Raw genomic sequence first — 20,657 nt, 5'->3', positions numbered from 1 at the left:
GTGTGTGTGTGTGTGTGTGTGTCTGGCCTGGACTGTGTGTGTGTGTGTGTATGTGTCTGGCCTGGACTGTGTGTGGCCTGGACTGTGTGTGACTGGGGATTAAACCCAGGATGTTACACTTGCTATGCCAGGCAAGTGCTTTGCAACTGAGCTGCATCCCAGCCCTGAACACATTACTTTTAAAGAGTTGTTAATGTGAACATATAAGTGCTTTGCCACTGAGCTGCATCCCAGCCCTGAACACATTACTTTTAAAGAGTTGTTAATGTGAACATATTCAGGCTAAGGAAGAATGAAGAAGTCATGAGATTCATGAAGAGAGTTTTGGCATTTAAAGAAAAGTAAATGAGGCTGGCATCTGTGGCTCATGTGTATACCAAATACCATGATTACATTTGTTCACCCTTCCTCTCCACTTTGCCCCTATAAAAAGCAGCAAAGGGGAAAAAAAAGTAGCACACACAAATATCACCACCACCACCAACATAAATAGCCCATGTTTCCATGTCTTGAATTCCTTTTGATAAGTAGTATTTTACATGATCAGGAGAGTTACACCTTTGGGTCCCTGCCCCGCTGGTGTCCTCCCTTGGTCTATTTGTGTGTGAATGCCTGGAGTCCTGTATTGGTACCATGTCCAGTTATGTTTTAGGTCTAGCTTCCATATTTGAGAGAAAACATGTCCTAGTTTACCTCACAACGTGATTTGTTCTAGGTCCTTCCATTTCCATAGAAATAACATAATCTTATTCTTCCTAATGGACGAATAAAATTGCATTGTGTATATGTACCACATCTTTTGGACCCACTGGTCTATTCTAGCACATCTGGATTATTGCTGTAATTTGGCCATTGTGAGTAAGTGTACAATGACCATGGATGTGAAAGTATCTTTTTTTGTTGGTCATGGGGCTTGAACTCTGGGCTGATCCCTCAGCTCTTCAGCTCAAGGCGAGTGCTCTACCTTGTGAGCCACAGCACCACTCTGTTTTCTAGTGGTTTATTGGAGATAGGAGTCTCGCAGTCTTTCCTGTCCGGGCTGGCTTTGAACCTCGATTCTCAGATCTCAAGCTCCTGAGTAGCTAGGATTACAGGCATGAGCCACTGGCGCCCGGCATGAAAGCATCTTTATGGTATCCTGGCTTGTAACATTCTAGGTAGATACCTAAGAGTGGTATGACTGGGCCATAGGGTAGGTCTATGTTTTGAGGAACCTCCAAATCACCTTCCAGAGTGGTTGTACTAGTTTACAGTCCCACCAACAGTACACTAAGTTTCCTTTTTCTCCATCCCAAACATTTATTGCTGTTTGAATTCTTGATGGTGGCCAGTCTAATTGGCCAGGACTGGTAAAAAAAAAAAAATGGCACCCTTGTTTTATCCATGTCAGCTTCACATAAGATTTGTTGTCTGTAGGCTTGCATCTCTGTGTTCTCTTCTTTTTCTGAAAACCTTTATAGGTTAAATTTAGAATTTGACTTTTCTTAAAATGTTCTTTTTTCTTTTCCTTTTCTTTTTCTTTTTTTCTTCTTTTTTTTTCTGACAGTCCGGGAGCTTGAACTCAGGGCCTGTGGACTGTCTCTGAGCTTCTTTTGTGTAAGGCTAGCACTTTACCACTTGAGCCACAACACTACAAGTTTTTTCTGTTTATGTGGTATTGAGGAATCGACCCAGGGCTTCATGCATGTTCGTCAAGCACCGTACCGTTAAACCACATTCCCAGCCCTGTTATTTTCTTTTACCTATAGAATTCTAACGAATTGGCTAAAGGTCAAGTTCATGGGCGATGATGGCTTGGCGAGTGATACATGCCGGAATGCTGGTGAGATGCAGACTCTCACCATCGTTAACGCACTCAGCAGCAAAGGGGATCAGACCGTTTCTGTAAATGTGTGTATAAAGGTGAGTGGCAATCACTTCATTTACTTATCTCCCTGACTTCATTATTGTCATTCACCCTCAGACATCATTGGGATTCTGTAAGTGCTATTTTTTTCTAACATTGTTTCAGAAAACTGTAGGACAGGCTGAGAAGCTAGTATTTGTCTGTCCTTCTCACATCTCAGTAATATTCCATACACCTATCTAGTATGGGTTGAGGCTGCCCAACTGCTGGTGGCTCACACTTGTACCCATAGCCAGCCACTCAGGAGGCAAGAGTCCAGGCTGGATTTCAGAAGAACAAAGTATTAATCCACTTTCCATTAATGTAACAAATACCTGAGATCGGCTTAGGAAGAGAAAAGGTTACTTTTCATGCACAGTTGGGTGGTTTCAGTCTGTGGTTGGCCCTGTCACTTTGAGCCTCTCTATGAAGCAGCCTGCTGTGGCTGGGACCACATGGCAGAGAAAAACTGTGTTGTCGCTGAGGAGCAGAGCAGAGGCTGGGAAGGGGTCTGGGGTCCTGCAGTCCCTTTGAAAAGTGTATTTCTAATGGCCTAATGCCTCTGCTAGCCTCTACACCTTCTGTGTTTCGCACCTCCCGATAGTGTCAGGCTAGGGATCAGGTCTTTAACACATGGGCCTTTGTGTTACACTCAGGAACCAGACCATAGCAAGCAATGGGCTGTGGTTGCCACAGACTTCTTGTCAGCTCAGAACCATCCTGAAAAATGCGAGAACCCAAGGTTGGTGTACTAGGCCAACACCATTCCATTGAACTGTGTCCTGAGCTCATGTGTGATGTTGTACATATAATTCTGAAGCCCTGAACTACTCCATGGGTTACTGTAACTCAAACTTGGGAGATGAGAAACAGTGTTCACAACACTGAAACGATTAAAAGACTAAAATTAGCTTCCTGACACATTAGGTGCTAACAAAAGATTTTAACTTTTTTTTTTTTTTTGTCATAGGGCTTGAACTCTGGGCTTGGGCACTATCCCTCAGCTCTTCAGCTCAAGGCGAGCGCTCTACCACTTGAGCCACAGCGCCACTTCTGGTTTTCTAGTGGTTTATTGGAGATAAGAGTCTCACAGCCTTTCCTGCCTGGTCTGGCTTTGAACCGTGATCCTCAGATCTCAGCCTCCTGAATAGCTTGGATTACAGGCATGAGCCGCCAGCACCCAGCATATTTTAATATTTAATCTATGCATATATCACTGTATCAGTTGCTAGCTAGTAAATATGCTCTGTATAGGTCATTTCAGTGTAGTTTTTATTTTACATTCAAATTGGCCTGTTTTTTAAAATTACAGACTCAATATTTCTTCTTTGGAGGTGTTTATATAGCATAATTGGTTTCCTGAGCAGTTGAGTTTAATTTTTTTTTTTTTGGTGTTGGTTGTAGGGCTTGAACTCTGGGCCTGGGTGCTGTCCCTCAGCTCTTCAGCTCAAGGCTAGCTCTCTACCACTTGAGCCACAGTGCCACTTCTGGTTTTCTGGTGGTTAACTGGCAGGCTTTGAACCATGATCCTCAAATCTCAGCTTCCTGCGTAGTTAGGATTACAGGAGTGAGCCAACAGCGCCCAGCCTGCGAACCTATTTTTAAATAGACTTTAGGTTTCACCATATGTGCTTGGAAATGAAACTGGTGTACTCTGTTTCATTTATTGAAAATAGCATTAGGTCACAGGTGTCATTCAGTTCATGGTGGGTACTACTTCAGGACTGAAGTTTAATTACTCCCAGCATTAAGCATTCATAGTTGCTTTGGTGGATTAAACTGCACTTGCACTGTTCCTGCACTGTTGTAGATTTTAACTTATTTTTTTCAGCAACAATGTTACTTATTTAAGGCACATTATTGCTATTTAATTAGAATTAGTCCAATTTCCCTGTGAAAGGAGGGGTTAGGGAATGTAGCTCAGAAGCACTTATTTAGTATAATTGAAGCCCTGGGCTTAATCCCTAGCACCAGGAAAAAAAAAAGGGGGTAAGTGTCAAATGTTGTGACAGTTGATTTTTGTTGGTGGTAGTGGTGGTCCTGGGGCTTGAACTCAAGCCTGGGTGCCATTCCTGAGCTCTTTTTGCTCAAGGTTAGGCACTCTGCCACTTTAGCCCTACAGCTCCACTTCTGGCTCCACTTATGGCACATGCACATGTATGCCAGTATTGGCCTTGGATTCTGGCTTTGTACCCTTACTTGGCTTTTGTTTTCACTCACAGCTAGTGCTCTACCACTTGAGCCACTCCTCTACTTCTAGTTTTTGATGGTTCACTGGAGATAAGAGTCTCAAGGATTCATCTGCCCTGGCTGGCCAGCCTCTTGAGTAGCTAGCATCACAGGTGTGAGCCACTGGTGCCCACCATCTCAACCAGGGCTGGAAAGTCCACAAGACTGTCTAGCAAAAAGCTGGATGTGGAGGTATGGCTCAAATGGTAGCCTCGGATGAAATATTCTGGCCGCCTTTGTGCTGCGCAGACCACTCATTTCATGCTCACCCTCTTGTCTGTGCTGATGGTCTGGTGATGGTGCGGTGCTGTCGCTCACAGGTGACCCACGGGACTCTCAGCGATGGCGCCCTGGATGCCGTGGAGAACCAGAAAGACCTCTTGGGGGCCAGTGGGCTCATGCTGCTGCTTCCCCCCAAAGTGAAGAATGAAGACACGGTGGAAGAGGATGTGTACAGGCTGTCAGCCTTGCTGCAGCTGAAGCAGCTCCTGCAGGCCAAGCCCTTCCAGCCTGCCCTCCCACTAGTGGTTCTTGTTCCCAGCTCTAGACAGCATGCTCTTGGGAAAGACGTGGAAGAAGGTGGGTGAAGGGGCGGTATTGTTTATTCAGTAGGTGACTGGGTCTGAGAAAGGGCGTGGAAGCTGTGGGGCTGGCTCCCCTCTGTGCTGGCTTGCAGCTGAGTTGGGTGGGGTGGGGCGGAGCAGGGCAGGGCAGGGCACTGGGGCTAGGTGCCTGGGCACCTTCATCATTGGGGAATACCCTGTTTCTTCTCACAGGTTTAATGCTACAGGATTTGGTTTCAGCTAAACTGATTTCAGATTATATTGTTGTTGAGATCCCTGATTCTGTTAATGATTTACAAGGCACAGTGAAGGTAAGGAATCGATGTTGTTAAAGAGCCATCAAAATAATTTGGTTTTTCTCTTCTGATCTATACTGAATTTTGTCTATTTAGTGCTCTCAATTTTTATTTTACATTTTATACAGATACTTTTCTAAAGTTAGAAGCAGACCAAAATAATAGGTAAAAATTGCCATAGTTCTGTCAGCAACAAATTAAACCATTTGTGCAAAGTTTTTAATTTTTGTATTATTTGTGTGTGTATGTGTGTGTGCGTGCATGCACGCACACACATGCATGCTTGCTGGTTCTGGGTCTTGAACTCAGGGCACTGTCCCTGAACCTTTTTTTTTGGCGGGGGGGGAGGTGGTAGTTGTGGGGCCTGAATTCTGGGCCTGGGCACTGTCCCTCAGCTCTTCAGCTCAAGGCTAGCACTCTGCCACTTGAGCCACAGTGCCACTTCCGGCTTTTTCTGCTTATGATGTGGTGCTGAGGAATCGAACCCAGGGCCTCAAGCATGCAAGGCAAGCGCTCTACCACTGAGCCACCTTCCCAGCACCCCCTCTCCATTCCCCCCTCCCCCCTGAACCTTTTTGTTCACGGTTAATGCTCTGCCATTTGAGCCATACCTTCAAACTTCTAGCTTCTTGCTGGTTAATTAGAGGTAAGAGCCTCATGGACTTTCCTGTCCCGGCTGGCTTTGATCCATGATACTCAGATCTCAGCCTCCTGAAAAACTAGGATTAGAAATGTGAGCCATCAGTGCCTGGTTCATTTTATTTTTATAAATTTAAAATATGACTACAGTCACAGTGCTCGGGCTAGGAGGATGAGTCTATGCTTTTGTGGGAGTAAGAAGGTACTTGACCAGCTTCCCAGGTCTCTCCCGAGGGATTCTGCTCCCCTCAGGTGGTCCCTATCTTGGGACCCTGCCAGATGTCTCCAGAGCTCAACAAAGCCAAAAACTCAACCACAGAGGGAGCTTTGTGCACTTTCCCATTTTGACTGACAGCCTAGTGCATTGGTGGCAGCTCACACAGGAAGCCTTAGAAAGAATGGCAATCTCCTGCCAGGTACCCATGGCTACGCCTGTCATCCTAGCTTCTCAGGAGGCTGAGATCTGAGGATCGTGGTTCAAAGAAAGCCCGGGCAGGAAAGTCCGTGAGACTCTTATCTCTAATGAACTACCAGAAAACCGGAAATGGCACTGCGGCTCAAGTGGTAGAATGCTCGCCTTGAGCTGAAGAGCTGAGGGACAGCGCTCAAGCCCCACTACTGACAAAAAAAAACCAAAAAACAACAAAAGAATGGCAACCTCTTTTAGAAAGCTTTTTGGAGCGAGCTGAGTATAGTTTCTGTCATGTGCTTGTCATCCAGCTACTGGGGAAGTGTAAACAGGAGGATAACAGTCCAAGCTGGCCTATGCATATATGCAACACTAATTCAAAAAAAATTACTGAAAGAGAAAAAGACAAGGTTCAAATGGTAGATTGCCTGCTTAACAAGCCCCAGGTGCTGAGTTCTGAAACAAAAACAAAAGTAGCAACAGAAAAGGGTACTTTTGAAAATCCCTGTGATGGTTTGCCATCTCCCTCTAGATTGTCTTTGAAAATCCCTGTGATGGTTTGCCATCTCCCTCTCAACTGTCTTTGTCCTCAGGTTACTCGAGCAGTGCAGTGGCTGGTCTCCCGCTGCCCCCGTGCCCTTGACCTTTGCTGTCAGACCCTCATTCAGTATGTCGAGGATGGACTTGGCCGTGAGTTTAGTGACCGTTTTTTCCATGATAGAAAAGAGAGGCGTCTGGGCGGCCTGGCTTCGCAGGAGCCTGGCGCCATTGTTGAGCTCTTCAACAGTGTCCTGCAGTTCCTGGCCTCTGTGGTGTCCTCGGAGCAGCTGTGTAACCTGTCCTGGCCTGTCACTGAGTTTGCTGAGGTGGGGGGCAGCCAGCTGCTCCCCCACCTGCACTGGAACTCCCCGGAGCACCTGGCGTGGCTGAAGCAGGCCGTGCTGGGCTTCCAGCTTCCTCAGATGGACCTTCCACCGCCAGGAGGTGTGTGATGTTGCTGAGTAGAAGAGCTTAGCCATAGCCAAGTGTCTAGTTTTCTGTAGTGAGAGCGTAGCAGGCTGCAGGCTCCAGTGTGAGGCCCGCAGTCCACCTTAGGTGTGTGCACCTCCCTACGCCTGCTTTGGGTTCACAGTCAGAAGAAGCCAGGAATTTTGTGGTGCAGGGGGCTTATTGTCCTTTCCCCAGCATCACCCCAGGTCTGTTCTGCCTGCTCCACAAGCCCCGGCTGCCAGAGCAGATGGGCAGTGTGCAAGAAGAATGAGTTCTGGCGGCCTCACCCTGGAGCCATGGCTCTTGGTTCTGGTTTGTCCACTGTGCCTGGACAGCACTGTTAGGTTGCAGACCCCCAACTGTGAGCTGGAGTTTAGTGCGTCTGGAGCTGCTGCTTCCCACGTGAGCACTGTTGAGAGGAACGGGCTCACTTGCTACTTGCCTGGCCACGCTTGTCCTCCGTCTGTGCGTACCCTCTGGGCTTCAGGTACTCTGAGAAGCTGTGGCGTTTGATCTCCACCAGGCAACTTGTCCTGAGGGAACCTTAGCGGGAGTGCACTGTTGAGCATGGTCTTTCTGCGCCCCCAACCAGACGGGGCTCCTGACGGGTCAAGACACTGTGCTTTCCTGGCTGCTGTTTTACTGTTTCTGGGCTGTTGAGCTGGGACAGGCCACACTCTGGGCTGTTTGTGCACCCTCACCTGGGCCCGGAAGTGAGCTCCCTCCCCTCAGCAGCTGTAGCTCCACCACGTGCATGTCTGAGAGCAGCCACACACTCACCCTCTGCTAAAGAGCTGGGCTAGCTACTCAGGAGGCTGAGATCTGAGAATTGCGGTTCAAAGCCAGCCCGGGCAGGAGAGTCTGTGAGACTTATCTCCAATAAACCAGAAGAAAAACAGAAGTGGTGCTGTGGCTCAAGTGGTTGAGCACTCGCCTTGAGCTGAAGAGTGCAGGGACAGCACCCAGGCCCAGAGTTCAAGCCCCACGACCGACCAAAAAAAAAAAAGAGAGCTGGGCATAATGGTTCATATCCATAATCCCAGTCCTAGAGAGGCAGAGGGAAGGGGATTGGAAGTTTGAGGCCAGAAAGACCCTGCCTCAGACCAAGGAAGATGAGATGCATAGTTTTTGCCAGTGTTTCCATAAGTTCTAGAACTGTGAGGCCTTTTCCCTCTGCAGCTCCCTGGCTCCCCATGTGTTCCATGGTCATTCAGTATGCCTCCCAGATCCCCAGCTCACGGCAGACACGGCCGGTCCTCCAGTCGCAGGTGGAGAACCTGCTCTGCAAGACCTACCGCCGGTGGAAGAGCAAGAGCCCCTCCCTGAGCCCAGAGGCAGGGCCCTCAGTGTCCGACGTCCCCTGGGATGATGTCATTGCCTTGTGCATTAATCACAAGCTGAGGGACTGGACGCCCCCTCGACTCCCCGTCGTGACAGGTAGGTGGAGCTTGGCATTGTGAGTCCAGCTGTTCATAAGACTTCCTGATCCAGTTTGAGCACAGAAAGGCATTGAGGAGGTGTTTATTTTCCTTTGGGTTCCCACTCTCCCTTTTCTTAGGCCCTCTAAGGCAGTGATTTTGAGGTACTTATACACAGTGGCAATTGCCAATAAGGTTCCGGGAGAACCTGGACTCTCTGATGTGAAGCAGGTCCCCTGTGCTACCTCTTAAGGAGAACTCTGTGGCTCTGAGAGTCATTTCTGGACCCCCAAAGTCTGGGTGTAAGCCTGCTTGCACCGTAAGTGACTATGGGCACTCAAGAGCATATATCTAGCCGAAGAATGGGAGTCCCATTATTTAGAAGACTTGTTCTTAAAGGTGTGAAAAATATCCAGTGGTCACCTGTGGCCCTTTTGAGTTCTTAAAATGTTTTTGTATTGTTTTTTCAGAGGCACTGAGTGAAGATGGTCAGATATGTGTATATTTTTTTAAAAACCATTTGAAAAAATTTGATGTTCCTTTGTTATGGGAACAAGCCAGGGCACAGACACAGAAGGAGCTGCAGCTGAGTCCTCGGCGGTGAGCACCACGTGTAGAGTTTGTTTCTGTTGCTGTCCTAAACTATGTTCTCATCTGAAAGTAAAGACTAGAAGTTAACATCTGGCACACTGAGTCCAGTTCTAGGCCAGTTCTGACAAACTTTCAAGGCACAAATCATTCCTATATCATAGAAACTGTTCTAGCTGGTGCTGGTGGCTCACGCCTATAATCCTAGCTACTCAGGAGGCTGAGATGTTAAGGATCCCGGTTCAAAGCCAGTCTGATCAGAAAAGTCACCATGAGACCCTTACCTCCAATGAACCACTCAAAAACTGGAAGTGGAGCTGTGGCTCAAAATGGTAAAGTGGTAGCCTTATTAAGTAAAAGAAAGAATTCAGGGATAGCACCCAGGCCTTGAGTTCAAGCCCAATGACCCAACAAAAAACGAAAAACCACACCCACACACACAAAAAAACTGTTTTAGTACAAAGATAATAAGCATATCTCTTTTGTCAGATGACATTGACTGAAGAAGGCAGAAAAAAGCTGGCATCTCATCTAACTTAGAAGCCTGGCTTAGTAGAATTGACATTTGCAGTTCAGTGATAGCACATACTGCAAGACCTAAATATTTTCTTTCTCCCAAAATGAACAGTATCAGCTGATTGTAGTTATGGCTCAAGTGTAGAGGCACCAGTCTAGAAAGTACAAGGCCTTACATTCAGTTCCTGGTAGCACCAAAAGAAACCTCCAGTGACTCAAGCCTGTCATCCTAGCTACTCAGGAGGCTGAGATCTGAGGATCCTGGTTTGAAGCCAGTCTGGACCGGAAAGTCTATGCTTTTTTTTTTTTTTTTTTTATCTCCCAATTAACCACCACAAAACCAGAAGTGGGAGCCAGGCGTCATTGGCTCATGCCTGTAATCCTAGCTTCTCAGGAGGCTGAGATCCGAGGATCGTGGTTCAAAGCCAGCCCGGGCAGCAAAATCCATGAGACTCTCCAATAAACCACTAGAAAACCAGAAGTGGCGCTGTGGTTCAAGTGATAGAGTGCTCGCCTTGAGCTAATGAGCTGAGGGACAGCGCCCAAACCAGAGTTCAAGCCCCTGACTGACCAAAAAAAAAAGAAGTGGTGCTCTGGCTGAACGTGGTGGAGCGATAGCCTTGAGTAAGAAGGCTCAAGGACAGTGCCTAGGCCCTGAGTTCAAGCCACATGACTGACAAAAATCAAGGAAAAGAAAAGAAAACTAAGTACGCTTATTGGTGAAACAGGCGAGATACTAAAGTCCATGTTGTCACTGCTTTTGCCTATTATCCTGGAAGTCTTGTCCAGGTGTCAAGTGCACGGGATAGATCAGTATAAATACTGAAAGGACAATTGTCATTTGCAGATAGCATGACTGTCAGTTCGTAGCACTGAACAGCCAAACCCTTAGGACTATCTAGAATTCAGCAAGGTAATCAGATAGTGAATTTACAACCTGTAAAACTTTTTCACAGTATATTCCAGAGGCTGAGATCTGAGGATCCCAGTTTGAAGCCAGTCCATGAGACTCTTATTTCCATTTAACCACCAAAAGCCAGAAGTGGAGGTGGAGACTTAAGTGATAGAGCACTTGCCTTGAGCAAAAAAGCTAAGGGACAGTGCAAGCTTTAGGACCAGCATAAAACATATTTTCATAGTGTAACAATTACATAGTATGAGCCGGGTGCCAGTGGCTCACACCTATAATCTTAGCTACTCAGGAGGCTGCGATCTGAGGATTGTGATTCAAAACCGGCCTGGGCAGGAAAGTCCATGAGATTCTTATCCCCATTAACCACCCGTAAGCCAGAAGTGGCACTGTGGCTCAAGTGGTAGAGTTGCTAGCCTTGAGCTGGAGAGCTGAGGGACAGTGCCCAGGCCCTGAGTTCAAGTCCCACAACTGACAAAAAAAGACTAAGACTAGGACTGTCACCACAGTGAGGATTGTTTTCCTTTACTCTAGAGCAAAGCCCACATACAGGTTAGGGTCAGTCATGAATCATCTAGGAAAATAGACAGGCATGAGAGGTAGGTGTTCCTAGGGTGAACACACATGTGTAGCTGTGTCTCAGTACTCTGTAAGACTACAGATTCTCCCAGGAGGATAAGCAGATCTGTGTGAGAGAGAGAGAGAGAGTGTGTGTGTGTGTGTGTGTGTATTCTCTCTTTCCTGACCTGATCATTTGCACTTTAATACATGTTCTTACAGTTTAGGGATAAAGTCTTTTCACCCTTCTGCAAGCAATTTTCCTACTCCATTGCCCCAACTGCACCAGAAAGGGAAGAGAAGTGCAGAACGTGGCCAAGAGGGGAGTGCCAGCGCAGAGGATCTGATGCAGGGAGCCTCTGCCGAGGAGCTCCTGATGCAGTGTCTGTCCAGCCGTCTGCTGCTGGAGAAAGAGGAGAGCAAGAGGTAAAATCCTTTCCTCCCTGTGTGTGCCTCCACTTCTGTGAAGACAGAGACCAGCTGCTGAGGAGACAGCAAAGGTGGGGAAGGGCAGTGTGCTTGCAAGGGTTATAGTGGCAAAACTTTTTCTTTTTCAAAGGCCGAAGTTAAAAACTAGTAAAATATAGGGTCTTAGAGGAAGAGAGGCCTTGCTTTAGTTTATTCTTGAAATTGACTGTTGGTTATTTATCATTGAGCATCTGTGTTAAGTTCTGTAATAAAAAATACGTGCAACTAAGCCTATTCACGAGATGGCAAGTGCTGGCCCTGGATTTCTGCCCTTGGCTTGCTGGAGGCTTTGGTGGACTGCCCCCTACTGGACAGCAGGCACGGGTGCTGACCCTCCTTTCCACCCACTCCCTTTCCTCTCAAGCACATCTTTCTGCTGTGCTCCCAACCAGACTCTCCTTTATTAGTCTTCTCTGTTGGTAGCAATTCCAACCTGTTAGCCACCTCTGCCAAATGTTTGGAAATTGCTCTCACCCCTAAATCCTATTGGCTTTCACTGAAAATAGGCTTGGATTGAACTGATTATGAAGCTGACCCAAACAGCTTTTGTTTGCTTGTGGGTTACTGTTGTAGGCCATAGTCCAGTCTTTGCTGTTAAGACAGAAGTCACATTACTCCTATGCTTACAGCTTTTTGGAGGCTCCCTTCTTCGCCCCAAATGAAAAGCAAATGCTTGAGATAGCCCATGCACTGTGTGATTTGCCCTGGTTTCTCTTCTGGCTGATGAATTTGCTGTTTTTCTTGCTGAAACTTGTGACCCCCAAGAGCTGAGTTTATGGACGTTCTGCTCAAACATCTGCTTCTGGGTTCAGCTCTCCTTGCTGGCCCTCATCTCTGCTTCTCCTTTTGTTGTCTTATCTTCAGACTGTTGGCATTGTCACACATTCCTTGTTTGTCTTATCTCACTAAAGTATAAGTGGCTTTGGGTGGGGCCTTATCTGTTTAGTTTCTGTGTTATATTCCTGTCTTTATAGTGGTGCCTCATTTAGTGGCTACTTGATAAATACATGTTGTAAGAGTTAATGAATTACTCATTTCCAAAGGTGGGTTTGCTTATGTTGTATAATTTAAGTATTGTTTGCGTGTTTACTTATGGGCAGCGCTAGGGTTTTGAACTTGGCCTTGAGCTGGCTACTTGGGCACATTCCCAGCCTTCTTTTGCTTTAGTTATTTATTTATTTTTTGGGGGGTCTGGTTGTGGGCCTGAACTCTGGGCCTGGGCGCTGTCCCTCAGCTCTTCAGCTCAAGGCTAGCACTCTACCACTTGAGCCACAGTACCACTTCCAGCTTTTTTTTCTCTGCTTATGTGGTGCTGAGGAATCGAACCCAGGGCCTCGTGCATGCAAGGCAAGTGCTCTACCACTGAGCCACCTTCCCAGCCCCATGCTTTATTTTTTAGATTTGGTTTTGCTTGTGGTTGACCTCAGACTGCAGTCCTCTTACCTGTACCTCCATGTTCCTTGGATTGTAAGCACATGCTGCAGGCCCAGCTTACTTAGTTATGGTCGGGTAGTGCTAACTTTTTGTCTAGGTTGACATCACACTGCCTCCAAGTAGCCTGTGCTTTCAAACCTGGTTAAGGGGTGTTCTTTGTTTTCCTGGTTTCTAGGGCTTGAGTACTCTGAGCCTGAGTACTGCCCCAGAGCTGTTTTTACTCAAAGCTAGCACTTTACTGATTGAACCGAGCTCCACTTCTGGCTTTTTGGTGGTTAATGCAACCCCCCCCCCCAAAAAAAAATGAGCTTTTCTACCCCCAGTCTGGCCTTGAATCATGATACTCAGATCTCAGCCTCCTGAGTAACTAGGATTATAGGTGTGAGCCACTGGCACCCGGCCCCTTAAGTAGCTTTTGATGAGGGAAGAATTCTCATCCTCTGAGATATCCCACTCTAGCTGAGTATGTGTTTTCTTTTGAGATGGGACTTTTGTATTACCAGGCTGGCCTCAAGCCACCCTATCAGCCTCCCTGGTAACTGCAGATGTGCCATCATGCCTACTTAAGATGTCATTTATTACAGAGATCAGTGTGTGGAGATAGACGGCTCTGGAGTGCTAAGTGGTAGTGAAGCTTTTTTTAATACTATTTTTAATTTGATTATAAACTAGAAGCAGTAATCCACATATTTGTATAATCCATGAAGAGATATCATGAGCTACAAACTCAGTTGTGGCTTATGCCCATGATCCTAGCTACTCAGGAGGCTGAGACCTCAAAGATTGAGATTTATAATTAGCCTGGGCAGAAAAGTACTCAAGACTCCATTAACCAGCAGATTGCCTGGCTATAGCACATATAGTGGTGGAGTGTGCCAGCCGAGCAAACACGTGATGACTGTGGGGCCCTGAGTCCAAGCCCCAGAACCAGTACAAAACAAAAAGTAAGTCAAAGCCAGATGAGGGATTATAAGTACTGTTAACACGTAGATGCCGAGATTTGGGGGTTAGTGCTATATTTCTCATTAAATATAAGTTAAATAGATAGTAATTTTTTAAAGTACATTTCTGCTGCTTATCGATGCCATAACCTAGTTGTATGTGTCCTTAGTAAGGAGTAAATCAGGTGCATATAGCAGGAGAGCGAACAGTCGATCGGTCGTGTTGCTTCTCAGTGCCCAGATGTTTCTGAATTCTTTTTTTTTTTTTTTGTCTTTTCTTTTTTGGTACTGGGGATCGAACCCAGGACGTTGCGCTTGCTAGGCAAGCGCTTTGCCACTGAGCTACATCCCAGCCCGTTTCTGAATTCTTGATCACATTCTGTTTCAGGTTTGAAGATCAGCTTCAGCAGTGGTTGTCTGAAGACTCAGGAACATGTACAGATTCCACATCCCTTCCCCTCTACCTTCCTCAGACACTAGTATCTCTTCCTCGTACTATGGAGTCCATCATGAAAGCATCAACAGTAACTGGTCCACAGGTGAGAACAGAGCACATTTGTCATTAGCAAAGACAGACCTAACAAAAATTGGTCTTTCATTAATTCAATCTTGTAGTGACCCCACCAATTCTCAATCTGTGGGAGAATGGAACTGAAACAAGAACTGATTAAACTGTAGCCCTTCACCAGCGAGTAGGAAGGACATTGAGAGTGTGACAGCTGGTAACAGCACATTTTGTTTTTGGAACACATACATACTACATCACCCAGGTTTGCTTCTAGGAATAGTAGTGAATGACAGGATTGACCAGGGCAAACTTAAAGGAGCCGAAGCCTGCTCTAGGTCTTCCATCTTGTCAAGGCCAGAGATTTCTTTTTTTTAATTCTTTCTTTCTTTCTTTTTTTTTTTGGTTGGTCATGGGGCTTGAACTCTGGGCCTGGGCGCTCTCCCTCAGCAATTAAGCTCAAGGCTAGCACTGTACCACTTTGAGCCACAGCTCCACTTCCAGTTTTTGAGTGGTTCATTGGAGGTAAGGGTCTCACGGGAACTTTTCTGCTCAGGCTGGCTTTGAACCGGGATCCTCAGATCTCAGCCTCCTGAGTGGCTAGGACTACACTCCTGAGCCACTGGCGCCTGGCTTTTTCTTTTTTTTTTCCGTGGTGCTGCTTAGCAAGTACTGCACTCTACAACTGAGGAATACTGTCAGCATCTTGTTTTGGGAGGTAGAATCTAATGATGTACCCTAGGCTGCCTCAGCCTCCCAGTGCTGGGATTATACTACCACTTGGCCCAATGTTGTTTTCAAAGCCATCGCTGTCCTTTCCTGTGTGGCTAAAGAGTTAGAAGCATTTTAATCACAGATAAGTGCTGCCAGTGAAAGAAAAAACATGTTTCTATAGCAACTTAAGCCGTTCAATAGAAGAGGAAAGCTAAGATAAACATAAATAAATAATAAGGTATAACTAAGATAACAGTGTTTCTCAGGTTGACAAATACTTAAAAATGTTCCTATTTATTGGCTTACTAAACCTATCTTAAAGGAATTGTCAAATGTTCACAACATTTAATTTACAAAAAATGTTTGCAGGGGCTGGGAAGGTGGCTCAGTGGTAGAGCGCTTGCCTTGCATGCATGAGGCCCTGGGTTCAATTCCTCAGTACCACATAAGCAAAAAGAAAAAAGCTGGAAGTGATGCTGTGGCTCAAGTGGTAGAGAGCTAGCCTTGAGATGAAGAGCTGAGGGACAGCGCCCAGGCACAGAGTTCAGGCCCCACGACTGGACACCCCCCCCCCCAAAAAAAAATGTTTGCTGTAGCATTGCATAAAAGTGCAAGCCAAGCAAACTAAATGTCCAAAGATGAGAATCTGGCAAAGCCGTTTTACAGGGACCTGGTGGGCTCTGTGTAAGTATCAGAAGAGGCCCAGATGAGAATAGAAACCAGCTCTAGTCCTTTCCAGAGAAGAGGCCTTAGTTTGTTTGCATCCTCAAACTACTCATAGTGATTTTTTTTTTAAAAATTGATTGTTATGAAGGTCATGTACAAAGGGGTTTGCAATTACGTAACTCAGGTAAAGAGAATGTTTCTTTTTGGACAGTTCACCTACTGGTTTCTTTTTTATTCAAATAGACCACAAGAACAGGGGAGCAGCTGCAGCTTTCAGAGGTAACGAGCAGCTCTCTGACTGAACGGCTGAAGCACCTAGAAAGGCTGATCGAGAGCTCGAGGGAAGAGGAAGCTGCCTCTGAGCTCCATCTGTCTGCACTGCTGGACATGGTGGACATCTGAGAGCCTGGCCAAAGAGGTGGTCGTCTTTCCAGAATAGTTTGTTTTTACTTAAAATTATGTTATTCCCAGATGCTTAATGCAATTCTGGAAATAGGATTACTAATCATGCAAATAAACTATTTGAATCTCTAATGAGATCCTGCCCAGACTTCCCTTGTATGACTTCAACACTCTTATCCGTTTCATTATCTTTTCTCAGACTGTCTCCCACTAGCACATGCTCTGAGGGGTTTTGTCGCTTACATTTCTCTCAGGTAATTCTCTTAGCAAAGGTGAGCCTACTGTTGCAGACATCAGAAGTGCTGGGATACATAAGGTATATAAGGTCTCTGCCTGCCAGGCCTGCCCAGCTCAACTCCTAACACCAACAGGTAGGTGTGTGCATGTGTGTGTGTAAGTGATGTGGACATAGATGTGTTTCTGGGTAAGAAGCAAACATGGGACATTGTACCTGAGAAGACATGATAGAGACCTGGGGACAATCTTAAATCGGCAGGAAGCACCTCCCAGGCCCCCTCCTTCCTCACTGAGTACCTCTTGATTAAGAATGTGGCTCAGTGGTAGAGTGCTTGCCTATCATGCATGACGCCCTAGGTTCGGTTCCTCAGTACTACATGAAAAGCCAGAAGTGGTGCTGTGACTTAAGTGGTGAGTGCTAGCCTTAAGCAAAAGAATTTCAGGGCCTTCCCTGAGTGCAAGCCCTAGGACTGGCACAAAAAAAAAAAAAAAGGATTTCAAGGAAATGATATTCCATTACATTTTTGAGAACTTAAAGTAGTGGAGCTCAAGTGGTAGTATGCCATCTTTGAGCAAATATGCTAAGGGACAATGTCTAGGTCCTGAGTTCAAGCCCCCCAGTACTGGCACTAAAAAATTAAAACTTAAGTATCATTGTTTGTTGCTACTAAAAATCAGTGCTCAGTTTCAGAGGCATACTCTTTGTCTTTTTGTCGTTTTTTTTCTTTTTTGGTACTGGGGATTGAACCCAGGACGTTGCACTTTCTAGGCAATCACTTTGCCACTGAGCTACATCCCAGCCCTCAGAGGCATAGTCTTACATTGAATTTATCTGTAATGTCTAGTATAATCACAGTACTGTGTTCTCCGTAGTTGAGGGTCCAGTTTGACCCCCTCAGATTTCACCTTTAATACCAATTACATAATAATTAACAAAGTTCAGGTGTAGACTTGAAAATAGAATTGTTTTGAAAGGAGCAATGATAGCAAGAGGAAATCCTTGGCTTTTTTTTTTTTTTTTGGCAATCCTAGGGCTTGAACTTGGCCTGGGCACTGCCCCTGAGCTTTTTTGCTCAAGGCTAATGCTCTATCACTTGAGCCACAGTGGCACTTCCTGCTTTCCAGTGGTTAATTAAGATAAGAGTGTTGGAGTATATTAGACTTTGCCAGAAAACCATGCAGACATCCTGGTACAAAGAACAAAGAAAAGGTTTATTGCCAGTAAAAGGATTGGCATGACTCTTCCCACAAGAGAAGACTGAGAAGTACCCACTATTGTCTGAGGTGACCTTTATAACCCACTGAAGCTAGGATGGGCTAAGAAGGGGATAGTAGGCAGAGACCTTGCTTTTTAATTCCTGAAAGATAAACACCCCCTTAATCCCCTCAATACACACACACACACACACACACACGCACGCACACACACACACACACGGGCTGGGATTGTAAGTACAGTGCCCCACCTGTGGTATTTTAAAAGTCTTATTTTAGACACTATTGGCTTCTTACAACATGAGTTAGCTTTCATATTACCTTCCCTATTAGGTATGTCATCCTCACATACATAGTTAAATTTTCTTCCATTAAGTCTCCCTAAACATTTCAGTATGTTGGCTAAAATCTGTACTCTCAATTCAGAATGATGAAAGTTTACCGCTGGTTGTGAAACCCTGTGTCAATTTGATTAACATTTCTTTTAGGTGCAATTTTGAATTTTCCTACAGTTGTTGTCTTTTTTTTTTTCTCTTCTTTTCATTAGTTTAGTTTTTTGTGTTTCTGTCACTACTCCAGTGTATAAAGTGCTCTTTTTTTTTTTAGGCCTGTTCTGGGCCTGGCCTCTGTCCCTGAGCCTCTATGAGCTCAAGGCTAACACTCTACCACTTAATCCACAGCACCACCTTCGCCTTTTTCTGTTTATGTGTTACTGAGGAATCAAACCCTGGGCATGCTAGGCAAGTAAGTGCTCCACCACTCAGCCATGTTCCCAGCTAGTGTAAAGCACCTCCCAGCACGGGCCTGCCAGGTAATGGCTAACTCCATTTCCCTGTCAGGACCACTCTGGGGAATCACCCTGTCTTGCCACACTTGGAAATTCCCTGGAGTCTGAATAATAAACTTTTTTTTTTTTTGGTTTGCTTTGCACCTTATCTAAAATACCTTTTTTTTGGGGGGGGGGGTTCTGGTTGTGGGGCCTGAACTCTGGGCCTGGGCGCTGTCTCTCAGTGCTTCAGCTAGTTAGCTAGCTGTCTAGCTAGCTCTTCAGTAGGCTAGCACTCAACCACTTGAGCCACAGCACCACTTCTGGCTTCTTTTTGCTTATGTGGTGCTGAGGAATCGAACACAGGGCCTCATGCATGCAAGGCAAGCACTCTACCACTGAGCCACCTTCCCAGCCCTAAAATATCTTTTTTTACTCTTATATTTTATTCATAATTTCAATAGAAGTAGAATTTTAGGTGGGAAATTATTACCTTGTATTTATGCTTGTTTTGTTTCTTGAAACTTTATGTGTGTGTTTGTACGAATAGGTGTGTACGAGGCCTGGGACTTGAACTCAGGGCCTGGGTACTATTCTTAGGCCAGCACTCTGTCATTTCAGCTAGATCTACAATTCTGGGTTTTTTGTTTTGTTTTTTGTTTTTTTGGTCGTGGGGCTTCAACTCTGGGCCTGGGCGCTGTCCCTCAGCTCTTCAGCTCAAGGCTAGTGCTCTACCACTTGAGCCACAGTGCCACTTCTGGTTTTCTGCTGATTTATGGGAGATAAGAGTCTCATGGCCTTTCCTGCCCAGGCTGGCTACGAACCAGGATCCTCAGCCTCCTTAGTAGTTAGGATTACAGGCATGAGCGCCTGGCGCCCGGCACTTCAGGTTTTTCTGATGGTTAACTGGAGATGAGTTTCATAGACTTTCCTGCACAGGATAGTTTCAAACGGTCAGAACTCTGCCTTCTGAATAGCTAGGATTACTGCACCCAGCTGTTTCTGGAAACTTTCAAGATAATGTCTATCCCTGGTGTTCTCAAATATCTCAACATATTTAATGTGTTGGCCTCCTAAGCTAGTCACTCAGCTGCTTTCCTTTCTACCTTCCCTTCTTTCCTTTTTCTTCTCTCTCTCTGTCTCCCTTCTTTCCAGGGTCTATGCAACCTGAGCTGAATTCACCCTTTCAGACTTTGCCCGCTCAGTTTCCCAGGTTCTGGGATTAGTTATGTGTCACGGCTGGCTTTTTGCAGGCCAGTTGTTCCAGAGGGATTCTCAAGCCATCTGACTAGGAGGGAGAAGCAGGACGGAGCCTCCACACAGTGTACACTGACTCAGTCCCTCAATCCACAGTGGCACTCAGTTGTGCCTGAGGCCCAAGCTCTTACCCATTGTGACTCAACAACTGGAGGCCTCCAGCCAAGTAGAAGCAAGGATTTATGGCCATACTGTTTCTTACGCAAGGCTTGCAATTTCTATACCCAGAGTTGATTGGCAAGAATAGTCTTTTTTATGTTGTCTTCACCCATGACTTAGCAAGAGAAAAGCTTGCTTAGTTATCATTTATTCCTCTATCCAGTCTTTATTACTTTGTTTATACTCTTGCTTACTAGTATTTTTCTCTGCATGCCTTATTGATTTTTATGTCTGTCTGGTAAGATCTGGGAGGGAATTGGAGGTCGATGCCTGTGTTTAGTATGGCATGTTTAACTAGAAACTTACGTTTTCTGCCATTAGTCTTTTTTTTTTTCAATTAGTACATCTATCTATCTATCTATCTATCTATCTATTGTCCAGATGTGGGGTCTGAACTCTGGGGCCTAGGCGCTGTCCCTCAGCTCTTCAGCTCAGGGCTAGGGCTCTACCACTTGAGCCACAGTGCCACTTCCAGCTTTTTTCTTTTTTCTTATGTGGTGCTGAGGAATCGAACCCAGGGCCTCATGCATGCAAGGTAAGTGCTCTACCACTGAGCCACCTTCCCAGCCCTAGTACATTTAATTATTTAAATAGGTATTTATACACATATTACACATATTTTTGTTGTTGTTTTTGTTTTTTGTTTTTTTTGTCGGTCGTGGGCCTTGAACTCTCGGTCTAGGAGCTGTCCCTGCACTCTTCAGCTCAAGGCTAGTGCTCTACTACTTGAGCCACAGCACCACTTCCGGTTTTCTAGTGGTTTATTAGAGGTAAAAGTCTCACGGACTTTCACGCCCAGGCTTGCTTCGAACCGCAATCCTCAAATCTCAGCCTCCTGAGTAGCTAGGATTACAGGCGTGAGCTACTGGCACCCAGCTTTTTTTTTTTTTTT

At 45.7% G+C, this 20,657-nt stretch overlaps 2 protein-coding genes across 2 annotated transcripts in view; both read left to right on the top strand.

Moving 5' to 3' along the window:
- Mcm3ap (minichromosome maintenance complex component 3 associated protein) overlaps nucleotides 1-16,268 on the top strand; it is a 48,607-nt gene extending 32,339 nt beyond the window's left edge. The window contains exons 20-28 of the mRNA XM_013032927.1: nucleotides 1,749-1,902; nucleotides 4,435-4,693; nucleotides 4,891-4,988; nucleotides 6,615-7,005; nucleotides 8,191-8,448; nucleotides 8,900-9,029; nucleotides 11,224-11,427; nucleotides 14,233-14,383; nucleotides 15,973-16,268. Of these exons, the coding sequence (XP_012888381.1) occupies nucleotides 1,749-1,902; nucleotides 4,435-4,693; nucleotides 4,891-4,988; nucleotides 6,615-7,005; nucleotides 8,191-8,448; nucleotides 8,900-9,029; nucleotides 11,224-11,427; nucleotides 14,233-14,383; nucleotides 15,973-16,131 (1,804 nt within the window). The 3' untranslated portion in view covers nucleotides 16,132-16,268. The remainder of the gene's footprint in view (nucleotides 1-1,748; nucleotides 1,903-4,434; nucleotides 4,694-4,890; nucleotides 4,989-6,614; nucleotides 7,006-8,190; nucleotides 8,449-8,899; nucleotides 9,030-11,223; nucleotides 11,428-14,232; nucleotides 14,384-15,972) is intronic.
- A 2,048-nt stretch (nucleotides 16,269-18,316) lies between these two features.
- Nucleotides 18,317-20,657, top strand: part of Lss (lanosterol synthase (2,3-oxidosqualene-lanosterol cyclase)) — a 30,338-nt gene continuing 27,997 nt past the window's right edge. Inside the window, exon 1 of the mRNA XM_013032904.1 lies at nucleotides 18,317-18,327. Within this exon, the coding sequence (XP_012888358.1) occupies nucleotides 18,317-18,327 (11 nt within the window). The remainder of the gene's footprint in view (nucleotides 18,328-20,657) is intronic.

The sequence above is a fragment of the Dipodomys ordii genome, unplaced genomic scaffold (assembly GCF_000151885.1).
Source record: "Dipodomys ordii isolate 6190 unplaced genomic scaffold, Dord_2.0 Scaffold159, whole genome shotgun sequence".
Taxonomy (NCBI): Eukaryota; Metazoa; Chordata; class Mammalia; order Rodentia; family Heteromyidae; genus Dipodomys; species Dipodomys ordii.
The sequence above is the reverse complement of the archived record's forward strand: the minus strand, read 5'-3'. Positions and strand labels throughout refer to the sequence as shown.